This window comes from Triticum aestivum, chromosome 6A (assembly GCF_018294505.1).
Source record: "Triticum aestivum cultivar Chinese Spring chromosome 6A, IWGSC CS RefSeq v2.1, whole genome shotgun sequence".
Taxonomy (NCBI): Eukaryota; Viridiplantae; Streptophyta; class Magnoliopsida; order Poales; family Poaceae; genus Triticum; species Triticum aestivum.
Window position 1 is genome coordinate 273,211,420 of NC_057809.1, and position 23,221 is coordinate 273,234,640.

A 23,221-nucleotide genomic window follows, 5' to 3' on the forward strand; every position below is an offset into this window, starting at 1 on the left:
ACTATTTTTTTCGCAAAAAGAATATATTAAATCGGCCAGGCCGAGCGGCCGCCATGCGTCCTTCCTCGTCTCCTCCCGTCCTGCCTTCGAACTGAACGAAGCCGAAATGAATCATAAAAGCATATTATGACGAAATCTAAACTAATTGAAAAAGCGTATTATGACAGTGGACAACAGCTTATTACGACGGTGAACGGGCAAAAGCAATAGCCCTTTTAAAAGATGGAGAGAACTCACGTTGGAGTACATGAAGTTTAAGTTTAACTGCGCAATTGATGATTTCCCCATGGTTATACCTTACATCGTAAGATGCCATTGGCAAGCACCACCGGATAAGCAGTGAAACTTTTAACAACATATATGACTTTAAGCAAGCAGGATTTCCACACAAACACCGCGTTATCAGGTGCTGGTCCTACCAATCCACGACAAATGCACTGTTCATGAAAGGTCCCAAGCCAAAGGGAACAAAGGAGTGTCATATACATATGTGCGCAAGAAGGGAGCAACAGTGGGGAAAAGGTTAACATGATTTCTGAGCATAACAGAAGATCATGCCCTTGGTTAAAAGTACACAGTAGATCAGCAGCATCTACTGATCCAGCAATGAGACTACTGTTCCATCAACCAAAGGTAGATCCGATCATGATGATTGCTCTAGAATTCAGTGTCGAAGCAAGATGCCATCAGTTTCGAAACAACTGATCGTGCAAAGGGTATATAGCTTAGACTGTACCTGCACATAACAACAACTGTAACTTCAGAATTGCTGCCCCATCACTCATGCTCTTGGGATGCTAATTTATGTAGTTGCACCAATTATTTATCTAAAAATGTTGCCCATTTTATGTGATATGATGAGACATCACATGGGATAATGTTTTTATCCATGCATCTACGGACTTGCACTGATATCTCAATCAAGCTCTCATGTTAAAGTGGCGTTGGCTGGAGAAAGTTGGGCAAGACAAGCCCTGGGCAGGCCTTCAGATTCAGTTACAGCTGGAAACGGATGATTTGTTCGCGGCGCCTACGAGCTGCACTATGAAGAATGACATCACCTTCGCTTCTGGACTGACAGATGGATTCACAGGGTTAGTGTGGCCCAGGTTGTGCTGGCCTTGCTTCAGTTTGTCTGGCCTGCTGTGTTACGACGCCTAGTGGCGGATGCCCTTCCTGAGGCAGATTGGGCGAGGGATCTCAGGGAAAGCCTATCTGTGCCGGCGGTTGCATACAGCTGTGGAGGGCCCTGCTTGATTTTGAGCTGGGACCTGGGAGTGGATCCTAGCGAGTTCAGGTGGCGACTTTAGCCCGACGGCAAGTTATCTGCTCGTTCCACTTAGTCTTTTCTTGCTCGGTCGAGAAATTTGCCCCCTGTGAAACGGAGCTTTGGTCTTCTTGGGCTTCTCTTGGGATTAAAATCTTTGTATGGCTTGCGCTGCATAATCAGTTGTGGACTGCGGACAGACTTGCTCAGCGTCAGTTGCAACACCCGCCACTTTGTGTTCTCTGCTGTCAGGAGGAAACTGCTAACCACCTGCTTCTGAGGTGCCCTTCCTTGCGGGAGATCTGGTATAATGTGCTGCTCCCCTTACGGTTGCACAGGTTCAGGCCGGACAATCTGGCTTCGCTAACAAACTGGTGGCCGCCCTGCAGTCATGCTGTTCCAGCGCGCAACCGCAGGGAGGTGGACGCTCTGATTTGTCTGACTCTCCGGCTCCTCTAGCTCGAAAGGAACAGCTATGTCTTCGACAAGGTGGCGTCAATGCCCTCGCTGGTCATCAAGCAGATTAGGGAGGAATTTCCTTTGTGGAAGATTTGCTAGATCATGTGGATTTGTAGGGAATGTGAGTTAGCACTTTCTTTGCCCATGGCGGAGTGCTTTCTCCTGTGGTTGCACCCCTGTATATAACTGATGTAACGCTCTACCTTTCTTTGTACAAAAGACACGAAGCTTGCATTTCTTAAAAAAATAATCTCTTTGGGTGTCTGCTTAGCTGTGGAATATTTTTAATAGAAAAATAGCACGAATATTGGTTAATTTGAAAGTAATCATCCAGTGAGTTTTTCTTACACATGTTGGACCTAGGAGAAATTATGAGTGTGCAGTTGGGTCAACATTGAACAGAACTCATTGCTAAAAATCAAACTTTAAAAGATATTAAACTTACCAGATAAGGGCACCAAATTCCAAGACGATGGCAAGTAGAGTCAACAGCTTACTGTGAACCTGTTTGGAGTAGAAAAGACAGATATTTGGTTGGTTATAGAACTAACACATAAACCTGGCAGAAAATTTATGAAATATGCCAGATTTCTCTAATCATTTTACTTACTAAGAGAGCGCAGAATAGAGAAATTATGATGCTTGCAATGTATATAGCAGTGGCATATATACGGACAGGATCAAGCATCATATCAAACTGTCTCTTGGGACCTATAAGAAACGCTGTACTGTCAAACAAATGATCCCAGCATTAGCTGACATGAGGAAAAACTTTGATACATAAACGATAATAATCTAGTTAAGGAAGGTGAATGAACATTACAGCACATATGAAATAAACAGCAAGGTAGTTCCTTGGATACGTCAGTACTGAGTACATGAGGCGCGATTTCAATAAGTACTAGGCACGAGGAGGAGGTTAGCCTTGATGGGCAGGCAGTACCTCAGAAGGACAGTAGGATACCTTTTGATATTTGAGAACAATTGTGACGACCCGAGACCGACGCTCCAGATGCCGTCCAGTTATTTCGTTGCCGATGTGTGTTTATTTGTTTGTTGCATTTCATCATCGCATCATCTGCATTGCATCGGCACTCCGTTGCCGTCATTGTTTTCAAACTTGCATCTGTTCATAGTGCCGCTTCTCTCTATTGCCTTCATTGACTGTTCGAGACCAACCACACTTCCACGCTACCGCCTGACCTCTCTACACAGCCACCGACCACCTTCGCAACCTAGTCCGAAAACTTCTCCCGGACCCGACCCGGGCAGTCATGACCGTTGGATCCGGATCATCCCCAAACATCCCTAAATCATCATCGGTTTCTCGTTGGACTCTCCTAACCCATTTATTCCAGACCGCCTGATCGCGATCGAAGGATCCAGATCATCCCCTTTTCGTATATATATAGTCCCATAGCCCATCTTTAGACCCAAACCCTAAAATCTAGGACATCTGTCCCCGCCGCCGCCGCCACACTCAAATCTCACCTCGGGATCCTCCCAATTCCCATTCCACCAACCAGATGCGGCGCCCGATCCAAAAATCTCCTCGGCCTCCACCACACATCCATCTACCCACTGAGCAGCCGCGTTGCAACCTCGTCGCCGGCCAGCGTCAGGCCAGCCACTGCCGCCCTCTCCTTCCCCCTTGCCTTCTCTCTCTCACGCGACCCTTCCTCTCTCTCTCGCAAAGACCACTGATGCCGTCGACCTCGAGCTGCCGTGGCCTCTGCCACGCCATGGATCTCCGGCGCCTGCTCCTGCATCAAGCAGGGGAGCGAGGAGTACGAAGCCCCAGCACCCGTCGCCGCCGTCCTGCTACCTCCACCGCCCAGATCCGTGCCTCCGTCCGCCACCATCTCCTTCCTGGAGCCCCGCGCCGAGCACCTCGTCCGCCACCACCTTCAACCAACGCCGCTGCAGCCGCTCCTTGACGCCCGCGCCGGCCGCTCGCGAAGGCCACGACCAGACCGGCCGCTTCCCGCGCCTGCCGGACCCCCTTTGTCGCGCCGTGCTCCTTCCCCGAGCTCCTCCTCGTCGTCCCAGCAGTAGCACCGAGCCACCGGCGAGCAGCGGCGGCTCCCTCCTCCCTGACCGCGGCCGTGCCGCGACCATCGTCGACGAACCCAGCAGCAATGTCGTCGTTCCTCCTCCGCAACCCCGAGCTCCCCGCGCGAGCCCCTGCTTCCTCGCGTTCCGTCACCGTACCGCTCGTCCCAGCAGAGCCCCGACCTTCCCGTTCCCTTCCCCGATTCGCTTCTCTCTCTGAACCGCCCTCTGTTTTTCTTTGGGCAGCAGCACCGTCAGAGCTTCATGGTATCCGCCGCATTCAACCGCTGCCCACGTCCCAATCCGAGTCCTCCACGCCAGGTCCTCCGGCCCCGCAGCGACGCCACGCCGGAGCCGCGCCATCCCACCGCTCGCCGGAGTCCCACGCGCCCCTGCGTCGTCACTGCCTTCTAACGAGCACGAGCTCGATCCCCTGCCTCCATGCATCGAAGGAACCAGGCGCGTTTGACTGCGCCTGGACCGGCCTCGCGTAGGCCTAGCGCCACCTCTTCCTTCCATCCAGCCTGCCTGCTGCAGCCCACCGAACCGGCCCAGTTGATGTTGGCCCTTGATGAGCCACCACAGACCCAGCGCCCAGTGCACTGTTCAGATTCGGCCCATTTTTTTCAGATCTGCGATTTTAGCATTATCCAGAGTTTACCAGATTTGCAGAAAACCCCCTAGACTTCATGCATTTAATTACTCCACAACCATGCATCGGTTAAAAATGATTTAAATATGAAAAATGCTTAGAATTTTGTCTAGTTTCATAATATGCCACTTTCATCCATGTTTAAAATGTTTAAAATGTTGTTTGATTAAATTTGCTCAAATGCCATGCTAAAATGATTTATCTAATAACTAAATAAGTAGCTCCAAATTTAATAAATTTTATATGTAAATGGGGCAGAAAAATGCATAGTTTAACATGGTGCACTTTCTTTGCATGTTTAACTACTCTAAAATATGGTTTAGGGCAGAACAGTACCAAATCATAATATGTATATGGGGATTTTCCGAAATTGTTGTTTGTTGTTCCGGCCTCATTTAAACTTGCCTAGATAGGTAATTTTCATATGCTTCACCCCTTGCCATGTTTAATAACATTTAATATTGTTGGGTACATAAACGAGAGAGAACTAAATAATTGATGTGGTGTTCCGTCAATATGCAACACTTTGCCATGACATGCCTCTTTAAACCGGACATGCATCATACTTGATTGTGCATCATGCCATGTTTATGCTCGTTGGTTTACCATGTTGTTTGCTCCTTTCGGGTGTTGCTTCTTCTTGTTAGTTCCGGTAACGTCGCGTTTGTGAGGATTCGTTCGACTACGTCCGTTTGTCTTCTTCATGGACTCGTTCTTCTTCCTCGCAGGATCTCGGGCAAGACGACCATACCCTTGATATCACTTCTATCTTTGTTTGCTAGTTGTTCGCTCTATCACTATGTCGCGCTACCTACCACTTGTTTATCATGCCTCCCATATTGCCATGTCAAGTCTCTAACCCACATTCCTAGCAAACCGTTGTTTGGCTACGTTACCGCTTTTGCTCAGCCCCTCTTATAGCATTGTTAGTTGCAGGTGAAGTTGAAGATTGTTCCATGTTGGAACATGGAGATGTTGGGATATCATATTATCTCTTATTTAATTAATGCATCTATATACTTGGTAAAGGGTGGAAGGCTCGGCCTTATGCCTGGTGTTTTCGCCCTAGTTTCCGTCATACCGGTGTTATGTTCCTCGATTTTGCGTCCCTAACACGATGAGGGGTATGGAACCCTCTTGACAGTTCGCTTTGAATAAAACTCCTCCAGCAAGGCCCAACCTTGGTTTTACATTTGCCTAACAACCTATAAATTTCCCTTAGGGTTGCAAACCCGAGGGTCAATCTTTATTTTAACCCCACGGGCCAATGCTCCTCTGAGTGTTGGTCCAACCTGGGCGATGTCCGGCGCCCCCTGGGCAACCAGGGTCTATGCCAACCCGACGTCTTGCCCATCCGGTGTGCCCAGAGAACGAGATACGTGCAACTCCTATCAGGATTTGTCGGCACATCGGGCGGTCTTGCTGGACTTGTTTTACCATTGTCGAAATGTCTTGTGCACCGGGATTCCGAGTCTAATCGGAAGGTCCCGCGATGGAGGATTGTCTCCGCGGATCGTGAGCTTGTCATGGGCTAAGTTGGGACACCCTTGCAGGGTATAAACTTTCGAGAGTCGTGCCCGCAGTTATGTGGCAGATGGGAATTTGTTAATATCTAGTTGTAGAGAACTTGACACTTGACTTAATTAAAATGAATCAACCACGTGTGTAGCCGTGATGGTCTCTTTTCGGCGGAGTCCGGGAAGTGAACACGGTCTTGTGTTATGCTTGAACGTAAGCAGTTTCAGGATCACTTCTTGATCACTTATAGCTTTTCGACCGTTGCGTAGCTTCTCATCTTACTCTTATTTGCGTAGGTTAGCCACCATAATTGCTTAGCGCTTGCTGCTGCTCCACCTCATTACCTTATCCAACCCATAAGCTTAAATAGTCTTGATCTCGCGGGAGTGAGATTGGTGAGTCCTCGTGACTCGCGGATACTTCCAAACAGTTGCAGGTGCCGATGATACCAGTGCAGGTGACGCAACCGAGCTCAAGTGGGAGCTCGATGAAGATATTGGTCGTTGTTATGTGTCTTTTCCGGTTGATCAGTAGTGGTGCCCAGTTGGGATGATCGGGGATCTATCATTTAGGGTTGTCTTCTTCTATTTTGGTTCCGTAGTCGGGCCTTGATTGTACTCTGGTTGATGTATGTTTTACTTGTTATTTGTGTGAAGTGGAGATTGTAAGCCAACTCTTTATCCCTTTCTTATTCAATAAATGGGATTGTGTGAAGATTACTCCTCTTGCGACAACACCACCATGCTGTTATGCCTCTAAGTCGTGCCTCGCCACGTGGGAGATATAGCCGCATTGTGGGCGTTACAACAATGCTGCAGAAGGATGGTGATATAGATGAAGATGTGAACCATTGAATCAAAGCCGGATGGATAAAGTGGTGCAAAGCTTCCGGCGTCCTCTGTGACAAAAGAGTGCCACAAAAGCTAAAAGGCAGGTTCTATGGGACGGCAGCGATGTTGTATGGCGCAGAATGTTGGCCAACTAAAAGGCGACATGTCCAATAGTTAGGTGTAGTAGAGATGTGCATGCTGAGATGGATATGTGGCCACACAAGGATCAGGTCCGGAATGATGATATACGTGATAAAGTTGGGTAGCACCAATGAAAGAGAAGCTTGTCCAACATCGCCTGAGATGGTTTGGGCATATACACCGCAGACCTCTAAGAAACGCCGGTGCATAGAGGAACGATAAAGCTTGCTGATAATGTCAAGAGAGGTCGAGGTAGATCAAATTTGACATGGGAGGAGTCCGAGACACCCGAAGGACTAGAATATCAACAAAGAACTAGCCATAGACATGGGTGCGTGGAAGTTAGCTATCCATGTGCCAGAACCATGACTAGGTTTTGATATCTTATGGGTTTCAACTCTAGCCTACCCCAACTTGTTTGGGACTAAAAGGCTTTGTTGTTGTTATTTTGTTGTTGTAGTTCCGCGGATATTGAGGTGCTCACAGCCAAATCAAATCAGCACCTTGTAAAGAATATTTGTTCTACTATGCCAAAGTTAGTTTGCATTTAGCAAAAACTTCTATAACCAGATAGAAGTTGCAAAAGTGGAAAAGCCACATTCTTCTTGGTGCTATGAAGAGTATATGGAAGTTCTGATTTTTGCATCCAGATGCAGAAGTGAAATGTGCCACTGAGCGTGTACTTAGGTGGCTAGCCTCACAGGTCCACCCACCTGCATTCAAGGCACAGCCTCAGCAGGGTGGGTGGTTTGATCTTCTTTCAAATAACGGTGTGCCTCTGCGGAGTGGGTAGGTTTGATCTTCCTTCAAAAAATTCCACCAGGGGTGTAAGTGCATGTGCATCTAGTGCCCCTGGTGGGTTTTGATGATGACAAACAATTAAGGGACTCATGTATTTGTTGAGTACACACAAATGAGCAGTCATTGAAGCAATGGATAGTCACCGAAGTAATGGGCCAATGGTTTAACTGAAGCATGTCAACCCCCGAAAATGACGAGGAAACATTAAAGATTTCAGTCTGCCACCTGAAGCACCAGAAGGTTTCTCGTTCTTAATCGTTCTTAAGTTTCTTCAGTTATGACAAACAATTAAGGGACTCATGTATTTCTTGAGTATACACATATGAGTAGTCATTGAAGCAATGGATAGTCACCAAAGTAATGGGCCACTGGTTTAACTGAAGCATGTTGACCCCCAAAAATGATAAGGAAACATTGAAGATTTCAGTTTGCCACCTGAAGCACCAGAAGGTTTCTCGTTCTTAAGTTTCTTCATTTGAGTCATAGGGCAAACTGTACTATTAAGAGGGGTTGGCTATCAAAGCAAGGTGAATCGTGTGTGATTATCAGTTATAACTCATAATTCTACACACATAAGCCTTTGAAATCTCCTTGCAAATGAATCTGCTAGCTTTAGTGACTAAGTTGAATACATATGAAGAATCAGCATGGCCGAGACTCAAGAGTGTAGTTCTTCGGTGTCACTAGGATAGTAGGATTAGCTTCTTCAATGACGAGTTAGGAAACCCGGTTTTTGGAGTTGCCCTAGGTTCTTCAAATAGAATTGTTGTGCACACTGCCAGTTCAAATTCTAAGAGCATCTCCAATAGACGGTCCATATGTAAAAATACCTAACTTTTGGATCACTGAGAGCAAAAAACGCTGCTCCAACAGATGGTCCATATGTAAAAAAAATTACATCACCGCCTCTCGGAGATGTAAAATACAACACTTCGTGATGCAAATTTGCATCACGAGATACATCTGATGTAAAACCGCTGCCGCCCGCGAAACGACCAACCGCCCGTTCATTTTCCTTCCCGCCCGAGCACCAGCCGCCGCCACCGCCCAAATTACCGTCACCGTCGCCGCCACCGCCCCAAATCACCGCCGCCGCCCTTGCCCGCGTCGCCTCCCCCGCCGGAGGGCGTCTCGCATTCGGGAAGCAGCCGCGACGGGATTCGCCGACTCCGACGGTCCGGCAGCCCGTATAGCTCCTCTCCGCCGGCCGCCGAGCTCCCTTCTCCTCTGCGCCGCCGTCCGCGGCAATGACTGGCCACCAATCCAACTGCCTGCCATCTTCTTCCACCCCGCACACAAGGTGTTCGACGAAATTCCCCAAGGTAAAAAAACGACGAAACTTGATGATTTAAATTGGGATTAGATAGTATGTTTGACTGTGGTTAACTGCATTGTAGATGAGCTCGGTTGACTCCTCATTCGTGGACGATTCATCGTCGGACGAGGAATTTGATTTGCATGAAGAGGACATTGCTATGCTAGTGGCCATGCACAAGGGGAAGAAGCCGAAGCACGGTGGTTCCGTCTATGGTCGTGCGTTCATTCGGAGAGAACGGATTGATGCACACAAACGGTTGATGCACAACTACTATGGATCACCACCTGTTTTCCCGGAGAATTACTTTCGACGCCGTTTCAGAATGTCGAAAGACTTGTTCATCCACATTTGCAATTCCGTGGAGCAGCATAATCCAGCCTTCGAGCAGAGAAGGAACCGTGCCAGGTTGCTTGGCCATAGCACCGAACAGAAGGTCACTGTCGCTTTGCGCATGATGGCATATGGTGTTCCGGCAGATTACATTGATGACAACTTGGCGATGGCAGAGAGCACTTCTATCTTCTATGTCAAGCAATTTGCAATGACTATGGTAGAAGTGTTTGGTCCACAGTACTTGAGAGCACCCGATGCTCAGTATGGTGGTGAGGCTTTGGCTTTCTTGTTCTTGCCGGTAGAGCTCTCTGGTACATCCTCAACAGGCATGCTACACTCTGAGGTGCGCTACCCGGTGGCCTCGCCAGAGGTCTTACCGGTCTTCTTCTTTCCTCCCCAGGAGCTTTGCCGGCAGGAGCAGGTGCCTTGACGGCAGATGTTGTCACTGCCTCTTGATAGAGCTTGTCAGCGCAGATAACTGCGTCCTTGTCGGAGTGGATGGTGATGATGCTCATCGAACCCGACATTTTCAAAGTATTATAGGCGTAATGTGACACTGCCATAAACTTTGCCAGGGCCGAACGACCAAGAATCCCATTGTAGGGCAATGGTATCTTGACGACGTCGGAAACAACCTTCTCGATCTTGTAGTTCGGTTTGGTGCCAAAAGTGACCGGCAAGGTAATCTTTCCAGTAGGCTGGCTCCTCCTCGGATTAACCCCTTGAAACGTTCCCGTTTCTCGGAGATCTCCATCAGGGATTTGCAGCCTCCTGATCATATCGGGGGAGATCAGATTCAAGCGGCCCCACCGTCAACCAACACTTTCGTCACCTTGAGGTTGCGAATTGTTGGAGAAACCAACAAAGGCAAACACCCGACCACAATGGTGCGGTCAGGGTGGTCCTCGGTGTCGAAAACGATAGGCGTGTCGGACCACTTGAGCGGCTTTTGCACCTTACTGCTAGTCTGGCCGCATTGATCTCACGCGCCCACTGCTTGAGCTGGTGGTGAGGGGAGTGCAAAGATGCACCTCCATCAACGCACATGGCCTCCACAGCCTTTTGAAATTCATGTCCCTCAGATTCTTCATCGGTGTCATCACCATCATCCTCGCCCTCCTTCTCGTGGCCGGGAGCAGGCTTCTCCTTCTGCTGTTGGCCCTTGGCGCGGCGACCCCCACGACCACCGCGGCTTTTGTTGCCGAACCCACCGGCGCCATCTTGGCCTTTCTCCTTGTCACGCTTCTCGTACTCTTACTTTTGCTTTTCGGCAAGATGTTCCACTTGCCGGCAATCCTCGACGTCGTGGCCCTTGGTACGGTGGATCTCGCGGTATTGCTTGCCGGAGCTCTCCATCTTCTCGCCTGCCACAACCTCCTGACAACCAGCATATCCAGCAACCTCGTTGTCGTAGCTCTCGGTCTTCGGCTTCTTGGCGGCATTGGAGTCGCCAGAACCCTTGACGGCCATCACAGTCTTGCCTTTGCGCATGCGGTTGCGCTTTTGGCATGTCTTCTTTGGGCTGGATGCATCGTCGTCCTTAGAATCAGCTTCGGCTCTGGCATCATCCCCAGGAAGTCTCCCTCCTCAGCACGCGCACACTGGTTCACCGAGGCATACAAGTCGTTGACGGTCTTCAACTGCTCGATGTTCAACTCGGCCCACATCCTGCGATTGTGAACATTCGTGTGGAACGAAGCAATCACAGCAGCGGGGTGCACATCGGGGATGTTGTGATGCACACGGCTAAACCTCTGGACGTACTTACGAAGGGATTCACCATCCTTCTGTGGAATCAAGTGGAGGTCACTGGGCTTCCCCGGAGGCTCATGGCCCCCGATGTAGGTCCCAACGAACACATGACACATGTCCAACCAAGAAGAAATGGAGCCCTCCAGCAAGTTCATCAGCCAAGATCTCACGCTGGGCTTGAGCGCCAACGGAAAATAGTTGGCGAGAATCTTGTCGTCTCTGCCACCACCAGCTTGCACTGCGATGGTATAAATATGCCAAGAAACTCGGACGGATTGAGCTTGTTGTCATACTTCTCCGGCAAGTCAGGCTTGAAACTTTGGGAAGAGGGCTACTGAAGTTGCCGCAGCTCGCGGATAAATGTTGGGCAACCCACATCGTAGGGTACGCACCCAAGGAACCCCTGTGCAGGCTCGTTCACAATAGGTCCTTCCCGCGCGTCTGACTGACGGCGTGCTTCCCGGCGGTAGTTCGAGCATCCTCAACGCACCGGTCGTTGATGACCTAGCGCTGATCTTGGTAGCGATTTCGGCAGCCTGGCGGATCAGACGACGCCATTGACATATCGTCACGGGCGTCGACCCGCTGGCTCTGCCATACTTACCAAGGAGGGGACTGCACCGTTGGTGCACCACCCCTGGTTCGCCCATCAGCCCCTCGTACCGGCGTCGTTGGCTGCCATTAAGAGGGCCCCGCCGGCCGCACCCCATCGTTGTTGGCGAAGCCCATGAGGCTCTAGATGGTGGCTCGCCACTCATCCATCTTCTCCGGAGCCGAAGGAAAGTTTAGCAGTAGCTACACCTGCGCCAACGCCTCCGTCGGCGACTTGGGCATGACTGGGCGCAAGGACTAAGAGGTGCCTCGGCTTCTATGCAAGCCAGAAGGAACTCCATCTCTGTCCTGCTGCCGCGGTCGATGCTCACCAGCAGTTCGACGTGGCGACAGGCCATGCGCGTCTGGTGCACATGCTCCTTTCCTGGACGCCAACCAAGGTCGACGTCGTTGCGGGGAAGCGCTTCATGTCCATCTTGTGATGGCCTCGGCATGCGTCCCACCGCTCCAACAGTCTTGGATCTCGCGGCGTCATCCTTGGACGTAGCCACAGCGACCTTATGAGCCGCAGCGCCGCCTTTCGACATAGCGATGTGCGGGTCTTGACTCCCGACAAAGTGATGACTCATGCCTCCAGAATGGCGGGGAGAGTGCTCGCCGGCGCCCCTGTCCGCCGGAGGTGTCTGGGTCGGCAGCTTAGAGGCAAACGGTGCACCCACCGTCGCGCTCTTCTTCTTGGGCGCCATGGATGAAGAAGATGGTGAAACTTGCACGAGAATTGCTGGAGTAGATCCGCACAAGCGATCCCCCTGCCTGGCACACCAAAGATGTTAGGGTACGACAATCTATGGGACCAGCGAGGCCCCTTTGCAGTTCGGCTGGGGAGATGAACAAGCACGGAGAGCAAATCCAGAGGTTAATGTGCAGGGTTTTCTTAGGTTCGGGCCGCCATGGGGGCGTAAATCCCTATCCTCCTGCCTTTTGATGGATTGACTTGGGGCTCAAGTTACAAACAAGCGCAGCTTGCCAAAAAGGTGCATGCAAGGTGCAGCTACTGTGTAAGAGTGAGCAAAGTGTCGACCCGTGCCCAGGTAGCCATGGGCCTTCTTTTATAGACAAAGAGGGTCACCACAGTGGCAACATGGTCATTTACATGTATGGAATAGTGGCTTCGACGTTATCCAATCTAATCCCGCCGGACTAGGACAAGGCATTTAATGCACCGTGAGCTGATAACGATCCTTGGCAAAAAAGCGTCTCTCCTTCTATGCCATCGGTCCAGGCGAGCCTATCGTCTTGACACGTCCACTAGACGGGTGTCAATAAAGTTAACCTTTATGCAATGTGCTGACACGTGTCCTGATGATCATCTCTAAGCCGCCTACCCGCTCGACACCTAATCTTGACAAGCCATCAGCTGACCGATGAGGAGGAGCGGCCGAAAAGCGGGAGGGAGAACTTCCCAGCAAGGATCTTGTCGGATCTTGGCTTGCCGGTGTGGAGCTTGCCGGCAATTGGAGTCTTGACCTTCAGTACTAACTTAGTACTTCTCAATGACCTGCCGAGAGATGTTCTTCACGGTCTTGTGAATTGAATCTCGAGTCTTGTATGCAATAGTCCTCCGACAAGCGTTGCCAGCGGAAAAGCTACAACTGCCTGTGCACAAGTCAGGATACTAAGGCACCCATATCTTAGTGCACCGACAACCTAGAACATCAATTATTTTGGAACGGAGGGAGTAGTGTTTTAGAACAAGAAAACATAGTATGTGGTTAACTCATTTGTACTCACCCGCAAAAAAAACTCATATGTACGGGATCAAAAACTAAATATGAAGGGATATAGATAATTCTCGAAAGCAAAACAAAGTGAGAGAAGACACATATTCTATCAAAAAGAACTACAAATAGTGCAACAGACCTTCCGAGTGCCATCGCATTGCCAAGCGTGAATGTAACTCCAAACTTCACAGGATTGAAGAAAACGATCATCGACTGCAATGACAAATACAAAAGCCAAATAAATAACACAGTTGGACTAAATACTAGCAATTGCAATGACTGGCATTTATACTTCTATATAGTGCAGGAATAAGTTTCAATGCTAGCCGTTGATACTACTACATCCAACGGCAGAAACTATCGTGAATCCCTGTGTTTTAAGTCATGGATACATTGAATCAAACGACGAACATCCTCTCGAAGCTCGGCTCTAGAAACTTCACTTGCACCCGTGTCCCTAGCCACTAACGCCTAGTGAACCAGTCGTTCTTTGCATCTTAACCTAAAATCCAGTGATCCGCCTGCCGAAACAACAACCAGAGTTAACTTGGTCCCGCGTAGAAGTAGAATAGGGATTAAATTAGAAAAAAAAGAGAAGTGCAAATTTTGGAAAATAAATCCTAGAGTCACGGTTCCGATTGAGCATCAAAGCAACCGGCAAATTGCAGCAAAATAAAGAAACTTTCACATGAGAATGAGCCGAAAAAAGTACCTTCCAATTTTCTTCTTTGTTGCTCCAGCGGAAAATGGATGCCCTATACACCCTCACTCCAACAACCCAGTTTCTAGATCCTTTGTGCTTGCCTCATGCTCTTGGCACCAAATGGAACAACAACAGCTACCGCCCATGTCGAGATCAAGACCAACAGGTCACAACCAGGAGCGCCGCCGCGGTTTCCGCTATCAGCATCGATAACTCCGTCCAACTGTGCATGTGGTGCCAGGTAAAGCCAAGAGATCAATGCGGCCTGGTACATCTCGAGGAGAGACGGGCCGGTAATCTGAGGTCAAGGTGGGCAATGGGCCATGGATCATCCATCCCTCCTGAGGCAACAGATATGCTGAGGGTAAGAGTAGTAGTAGTTCTGATCATAGTGGGAAAGAAGTGCCTTAGAAAGATGATGACATACGTCGAAAGGGATGCAGCATTAGACAAAAGACTGGAGGAGGGGGTCATTCCTGGTGAAGTTGGGGAATCAAGATGTGAGAAGAGTGCGAGTGAGTGCCGTGTGCGTTGATTCTTCCACTTCGATGGATTATTGTGTTCCGAACAGAGACGAAGATCGGGATGGAGAACTTCCATAGGTAAAAGAGAAGAACAGGATGCAGCCCCGATGACCCATGCTAGCCTAGAAGGATAGAGAATGACTACAACTAAAAGGACTACCCCTTTAGAAAAAGAGGAACCATGACCGTCAAATACATTGTGTGCATGAAAATTAGAAGTAGCTCCCTACAAAAAAAAGGTAGCTCTGTAGCTGATGTAACCCTTCAATAAGAACATATTTTTATTCATTTGCAGGACTGGCCCTTTAAAAACAGTTACCAATTAGAGCCATAAGAAAACAATTCAACCAGTTCAGACTGATTTTATAGACATTTGACAAACTCTAACAAAATGTTTAGTCTAGCTGTTTTTTATTTTCATGGTTAATAGAATTACCAGTAGTAAAAACACCGGGCAAGACACATGATATTCATTGAACACAACAACAATGATATTAGTGCAGAAATATATACAAGGCTTTATATTGTTAAGCTTCATGCACTAGCCAACGCAACCAAAAGTTTGAGCTGATGAAAAGGCGGGTGCAATCCACGTATACTGTAACACCCCCTCTCACGTGTGACGGGGAAGACAAGTCAACATGTGCAACCGGAAGAGAGACGGCGCGCAAAACTCACATATGACTCAAGAGGCCTCTACGTGGACACAAAGGGGGCCTATCAGCAGCAACAACAACAAAGCCTTTAGTCCCAAACAAGTTGGGGTAGGCTAGAGGTGAAACCCATAAGATCTTGCAACCAACTCATGGCTCTGGCACATGGATAGCAAGCTTCCACGCACCCCTGTCCATAGCTAGCTCTTTGGTGATACTCCAATCCTTCAGGTCTCTCTTAACGGACTCCTCCCATGTCAAATTCGGTCTACCCCGCCCTCTCTTGACATTCTCCGCACGCTTTAGCCGCCCACTATGCACCGGAGCTTCTGGAGGCCTGCGCTGAATATGCCCAAACCATCTCAGACGATGTTGGACAAGCTTCTCTTCAATTGGTGCTACCCCAACTCTATCTCGTATATCATCATTCCGGACTCGATCCTTCCTCGTGTGGCCACACATCCATCTCAACATACGCATCTCCGCCACACCTAACTGTTGAACATGTCGCCTTTTAGTCGGCCAACACTCAGCGCCATACAACATTGCGGGTCGAACCGCCGTCCTGTAGAACTTGCCTTTTAGATTTTGTGGCACTCTCTTGTCACAGAGAATGCCAGAAGCTTGGCGCCACTTCATCCATCCGGCTTTGATTCGATGGTTCACATCTTCATCAATACCCCCATCCTCCTGCAGCATTGACCCCAAATACCGAAAGGTGTCCTTCTGAGGTACCACCTGGCCATCAAGGCTAACCTCCTCCTCACACCTAGTAGTACTGAAGGACACCTTTCGGTATTTGGGGTCAATGCTGCAGGAGGATGGGGGTATTGATGAAGATGTGAACCATCGAATCAAAGCCGGATGGATGAAGTGGCGCCAAGCTTCTGGCATTCTCTGTGACAAGAGAGTGCCACAAAAGCTAATGACATCCAAGGAGCTCTAGAAAAATAAAAACCAGCTCTCCAAAATGCTTTTTATTTTAAATTTACTGCTAATGCCGTGTGCCAAATTGGCAAAACATCGTGAATACTAACAAGAACTCCTAATCATACACGATGTTATCTCCATATGAGATCCAAAAGGAGACGGCCTGATAAAGCATAAGAAGATGACTTAAACCCGAAGGTTAAAGAACATACTGCAAGGGTGTAGCATCGGAATAGGTACAAATAACAGCGTTCAGGAAGAAAAAAAAATACTATTAATCAGGCGATGTTACACGTGCAGAAAAAAAAATAGGGGAACTGCGCATAAGAATGCTGATAAGGCAGGTAAGGTAAACTCACCAAGAAAGTGCAAGTCAAACCGGCAGCCAAGCATGTCGCAAAACCATACAACCTCTGCACACAGAAAAACAAAATCGAAAGGTCTTGGATTTCAGTTCTGTGGTACAACCACTATATACAACAAGAACAGTAACCCAGATTTGATGAGCAGCGTAGCCGCATTGATGGAGATGTTCTACCGCGACCTATCCTCATCAATCCTTGCTGGCCAGTCCCCGAGAAGGTAATGACTGCAACTACGTAGTTGGCATTATCTTGGCTGATAGTCCCGGGTGACTCTCACAGCCAGATCTGAGCGGAGACGCCTCGGGTCCGAGAGGTAGCAAGTAAAAGATGGGGAACGGAGGAGGAGGAGGCGGCGGCTTTCCTGGGTGGTGTTGAGGGTGCAGTGCCGGTTGATGTCGTCGAAGAAGGACTGCTCCTCAGGCGGCGGCGGCGCGGACTCCTCGTCGAACTCCATGCCGACCAGCATCTTGACCCGCTCCAAGGCATCCCGCATCCTATCCATGCTAGCTCAGATACTGGGAATCTCCGATGGGGGCAGCCTCGAAAGCACGGCCAGCGACCCGTCGGTGAAGGCTGGTGCGGGAGGATCCCGTCCGGCGAGGAAGATGGCGCAGTGTTCTTTCACGGCCAGCGGAGTTCACTTTGGTACCACAATTGGGCCTGGGAAACCACTTTACGGGTTTTTTTTCCCGGATCAGGCCGCAACTGACCAGCGGGCCCCGCTTGTCAGGTGCTGACGTTGCGAGGAGGCGCGTGTCGGCCCCTGACTAGGAGTAAGTCTGACTCACTCGCTCGATTTGGCTCGGTTGGAGATGAAGCCTAGCATCTGCGCGGCGTAGAGAAACAGCTCAGATTTGGATTGCCCTATTCCGCGGCCATGACAGCGTCAAAGAAGCCATGTACTCCCATGGCCTCGATGGCTACCTCCAAGTCACGTCCTCCTCGCTGGACACATGGGCTTCGGCCTTCCTTGATCTCCACTCGCCGACTCGACATCCCGTCGTTGCGCCCATGCACGAGCTACTCTCCCACGGGCCACAGCTCTCGGAAGAAAGGTCGTTGACATGTGCTGCTCGCGAACTCCAGCCTTGCACGAGCTGCAATCCTCCGCTGTCGTTGCCTTCTCGCGAGATCCTGCCTCTTGAGCTCGTGCACACCACCAAGCTCCTCCCAAATTGTCGCACCCGGCGGCGGCGGATGTGCTCATGTGTGTGATGTTTGATGTGTGTTTGCGTGGGTGCACCATTTTGTGTTGTGGTGCACGCATGTGTATGGCGTTGATACGTCTCCAACGTATCTATAATTTTCGATTGTTCCATGCTATTATATTATCCATCTAGGATGTCTTATATGTTATTTTATATGATTTTTGAGACTAACCTATTAACCTAGAGCCCAGTGCTGGTTTTTGTTATTTCTTTATTTTTGAGTATCACGGAAAATGAATACCAAACGGAGTCCAATTGACCTGAAAATTTACGAAGATCATTTTTTGACCAGAAGAAGCCCACGGAGTATCGGAGATGGATCAGAAGAGTCACGAGACCACCACGAGGGTGGGGGTGCGCCCTACCCCCTAGGCGCGCCCCCCTGCCTCATGGTAGGTTTGTCGCAAGAGGGGTAATCTTCACACGATCCCATGTACTGAATAAGAAAGGGATAAAGAGTTGGCTTACAATCGCCACTTCATACAAATACAAAACATACATCATCCAGAATACAATCAAGGTCCGACTACGGAACCAAAATAAAGGAAGACAACACCAAATGTTAGATCCCCGATCGTCCCAACTGGGCTCCACTACTGATCAAACGAAAAAGACACATAACAACGACCAAGATCTTCATCGAGCTCCCAGTTGAGCTCGGTTGCATCACCTGCACTGGTATCATCGGCACCTGCAACTGTTTGGAAGTATCTATGAGTCACGAGGACTAAGCAATCTCACACCCGCGAGATCAAGACTATTTAAGCTTATGGGTAGGAGAAGGTAGTAAGGTGGAGCTGCAGCAAGCACTAAGCATATATGATGGCTAACATACACAAATAAGAGCGAGAAGAGAAGCAACGCAATGGTCGAGAAACTAGAAGTGATCAAGAAGTGATCCTGACGCTACTAACGTTCAAGCATAACACAAGACCGTGTTCACTTCTCGGACTCTGCCGAAAAGAGACCATCACGGCTACACACACGGGTGATGCATTTTAATTAAGTCAAGTGTCAAGTTCTCTACAACCGGACATTAACAAATTCTCATCTGCCACATAACCGCGGGCACGGGTCTCGAAAGTCTATACCCTGCAGGGGTGTCCCAACTTAGCCCATCACAAGCTCTCACGGTCAACGAAGGATATTCCTTCTCCCGGGAAGACCCGATCAGTCTCGGAATCCCAGTTACAAGACATTTCGACAATGATAAAACAAGACCAGCAAAGCCGCCCGATGTGCCGACAAATCCCGATAGGAGTCGCACGTATCTCATTCCCAGGGCACACCAGATGGGCCAGACGTCGGGTTGGCATAGACCCTCGTTGCCCAGGGGGCGCCGGACATCGCCCAGTTTGGACCAACACTTGGAGGAGCACTAGCCCGGGGGTTTAAAATAAAGATGACCCTTGGGTCTGCAGAACCCAAGGGAAAAAGGCTTAGGTGGCAAATGTTAAAGCCAAGGTTGGGCCTTACTGGAGGAGTTTTATTCAAAGCGAACTCTCAAGGGGTTCCCATAACACCCAACCGCGTAAGGAACGCAAAATTAAGGAACATAACACCGGTATGACGGAAACTAGGGCGGCAAGAGTGGATCAAAACACCAGGCATAAGGCCGAGCCTTCCACCCTTTACCAAGTATATAGATGCATTAAATAAATAAGAGATATTGTAATATCCCGACATATCCATGTTCCAAACATGGAACAAACTTCAGCTTCACCTGCAACTAGCAACGCTATAAGAGGGGCTGAGCAAAAGCGGTAACATAGCCAAACAACGGTTTGCTAGGAAAGGTGGGTTAGAGGCTTGACATGGAAATTTGGGAGGCTTGATAAACAAGTGGTAGGTAGCACGACATAGCAATAGAACGAACAACTAGCAAGCAAAGATAGAAGCGATTTCAAGGGTATGGTCATCTTGCCTGAAATCCCGCAAGGAAGAAGAACGAGTCCAATAAGAAGGCAAACGGACGTAGTCGAATGAATCCTCACAAACGCGACGTTATCAGAACTAACCCGAAGAAGCAATACCGGAAAGAAGCAAACAACATGGTAAACAACCATCACATAAACATGGCATGATGCACAACCAAGTATGATGCATGTCCGGTTTATAGAGGCATGGCATGGCAAAGTGAACAATCAAAACAACAAATTAAGTGGAGCTCAATATGCAACGAGTTGCACATTGACGAAACACCACATCAATTATTTAGTTCTCTCTTGTTTATGTACCCAACAATTTTAAATGTTGTTAAGCATGCAAGAGCTGAAGCATAAGTAAAATACACAGTTAGGCAAGTTTAAATGAGGCCGGAAATAACAAGCAACAATTCCGGTAAATCCCCATATGCATTTAGCAATTTAATGCAACCACCAATTTTTAAACATTTTAAATGTTATCATCATGATGCGGATGCCATATGAAAGTTTTATGCATTTTTTGTTAAAAGTTGACATGAGCATATTTTGAAGGATTTGTCACCGTGGTGGAAAGAAAGGGTGCCACGGCGACAATAACGAAAACGGTGCCACGGCAACGTTCCGGTTCCGGTAACTCGATTGAGATGTCGGTGCAAAAGAAGCAAGGGTGCGGATGTGCGGAACATGCTAGAGATGGTTGGGTGATCCCAGATTCCGGGTGTCCCATGAGTTGGCGACAAGGAAACGAGTGACAATTTGGACATGGTGCAAACACGAGCATCTCAAACATTGCAAGCATTCGTTCACGGATGTCGTCTCGGGGTTATACCTTCGAAGCGTGCAAACGAGACGGTTCGGGTTCGGTGCAAAGTATAGGAAGTAGACGTTCTCGGGGCGTTTGTAGTGGAGGTAGTCGTTCATGTTCGGGAAGCGGTAGAGGTACGGGTCTTCGACAACTATCATCGTACACGTTCCGAGGTCGTCGGTAGAGGTTCTCGTGATCTCGGCAACGGTAGTGGTACACGTTTTCTTAGATGTTTGAGTCATCGGTAGCGGTACTTGGTGAATCTCGAAACGGTCTTGGCGTCTTCACGCGTAGGGGTACTTGAAGAATCCGTGTAGTCGTGCACGCTCCAACATCAAACTTGGAGGGACACCGACGGCGTGGTACTTGGCGAATCCTGGACGGTCTCCGATGGAGGTGTTTGTTCGTTTAACCGAGGAAAATAGCGGCAGCAGCAGACATCGCAGGAGCCAACGGGCGCGGTCGCGTGCGGACGACGGGGACGGCCGGAGAAGCAGCAGCAGAAGCAAAACAACAGCAGCAGTGAAGAAGCCGGCGGCGGCTGGAGCAGATCGGACGCCATGGTGCTACGCTCCATGGAGAGCACAGGTGAGGCAGAAGGAAACCAGGGGTCATCGGCGTCGACCGGTGCTCCGGGAAGGTCGAGGAGGCAGGGGCGCGTAGACGGGGCTTGCTGGAGGACGACCAACGATAAAGGGAGCAGCAAGGCGGAGCAAAGGACGGGCAGAGGCTTCACGTCTGCTGGGGCTCCGGTGAGGCTGGTTGTTGCCGCCGGCAGTGACCAGACACGGTGGCGGGGGCTTGCCAGTGACGAGGAGAAGCAGGGGCGCCGGACCGCTGGGAGCATAGCGGCGGCGGCCATGGCACCCGGCGAAGGAGGCTGAGGCGTGCAGAAGGCTTCAGTGGGCGAGAGGAGGCCACGACAGGAGGTTGGAGGGATCTGGCGACGGGATGAGGGATTGAGAGGAGGAGGGGGTTCGAGCGAGAGAAAGATCGAGCGCGAGGCTCTCCTGGCTCGATGCGTGCGTGAGCGGCGGCCTGGAGGGAGACGATGGAGATGCCAGGGGGTCTGAGAGAGGCTAGGGTTAGAGGGGTGTGGGCCAAGGAGGGGCAAAAGGGGTCGGCGCTGGTGGTTGGGAGGCCCAGGTGGCCAGAGGCCTGGCTGGGCTCTCTCTCTCCGCCTCTATTTCTTTTTCTTCTCCATTTTCTTCACACAGAAACTTGGAGGAAAAGAAAGAAAGGGGTAGACAGGGAATTTGACAGAGATAAAAATATATTTGGAGTCCTGGAAACATGCACAGTTTGAATAAACTGGTTTGGGCATTTTTTTAGGATATAAAAATAATTCAAGTTTGAATTAAATTCAAACTTGAGCCATTTTTAAATCCAGCCAAAACAGTTCCAAAGGATCTGAAATTTAGCAGAGAGGGTGTAGGCATCATTTAGGATTTATAGGGATAGGTTGAACATTTTTCCGAACAGGGGAAATGCCACAAGAAAAATAAATGGAATAAAGAAGAAAAGAGAAGTTTGGATGGGATAGAAACTTGGGTGAATCCAAGTTGAAGTTGAGCAAAAAGTAAAAAAAAGGATCAAGGACAAGAAGAAGGAGTTGTAATGCACATGAACAAGTAAAAGAAAACAAACACAACAATCATATGGAGACGAATGCATGATGCAAAATAATAATAATAATAATAATAATAATAATAATAATAATAATAAAACATCACAAGCAAGCAAGCAATCATGAACATGATGGATGCAAATGCACATGGCAACATACATGAAGATGGAATGCACAAGGTGAGAATAAAAGATAGCACAAGCATGATGATGCAACAATTTATTATGACAATCATGGCAATAGCAAAAAAAGGAAGGCATTTGGATCATCAGTCTCAGGGCATAACAACACTCCACCACTACAAGAGGATCTCGCCCCGAGATCTAGGATGGCACCGGAGAGAAACTGAAGTGGAAGAGAAGAGATAAAACTAAGTTGCATCTTTGACAAACGAGTGAAACCAAAGAACCTTGATAGGTTGAACATATTGAAAGAAAGAATACAACGAAGATAAACAAAATTGAAAACACTCCGTTAGAAAAGAGTAACAAGGATCATTACGAGAACCTTGTAGGTTGAAAGACATAAGAAAAGTGTTACAATGGACAAGAGGTAGATGCATGCACTCCGATTGAAACAAGATGTGCAAGGAATGATAAAGATCAATTGCGACAACACTCCGGTTGGAAAAGGAAGGCATAGAATATGAACTTGACAAGATGAGAGGATACTTGATGAAATCAACAACACACTGCCTCCGGATCTATTGAAAGAATGGCACAAGGGGTAAGAAAGATTTCAGACGGCACTCCGGTTGAGAAGGGAGGCAAAACTTGACAAAATGGGAAGAACTTGAAAATAGGGGACGACACTCCGGTTGAATGGATAAGCAAAGGAAAGAACATGATCTTTGACAAAAATGAGATAATGGGTTGAATAGAACAGCATCACAAAGCCTCCATAAGAAATGAAAGAATGGAATTAAAGGAACGGAGAAGAAAACAACATCTTCTACCTCAAATGAGCTTGAAAAAGCATCTTTAGGAGAAGGGTCGAACGGAGTTGTTGGACAACCAACAACGAAA

At 48.8% G+C, this 23,221-nt stretch overlaps 1 protein-coding gene across 2 annotated transcripts; it reads right to left on the reverse strand.

Moving 5' to 3' along the window:
- Nucleotides 1-340: 340 nt before the first annotated feature.
- Nucleotides 341-17,416, reverse strand: LOC123127425 (vesicle transport protein SFT2B). 2 transcript variants are annotated; one of them, XM_044547127.1, is made up of 6 exons: nt 16,993-17,377; nt 16,626-16,679; nt 13,596-13,669; nt 2,337-2,454; nt 2,172-2,230; nt 341-736 (listed from the first exon to the last, which is right to left on the reverse strand). In XM_044547127.1, the coding sequence occupies exons 1-6, from the start codon at nt 17,131-17,133 to the stop codon at nt 658-660; spliced, it is 525 nt and encodes a 174-aa protein (XP_044403062.1). In that variant the 5' UTR covers nt 17,134-17,377; the 3' UTR covers nt 341-657. The 2 variants fall into 2 exon arrangements, with proteins under 2 accessions (XP_044403062.1, XP_044403063.1); XM_044547128.1 differs by lacking the exon at nt 16,626-16,679 and having other exon boundaries at nt 16,993-17,416.
- Nucleotides 17,417-23,221: the final 5,805 nt, after the last annotated feature.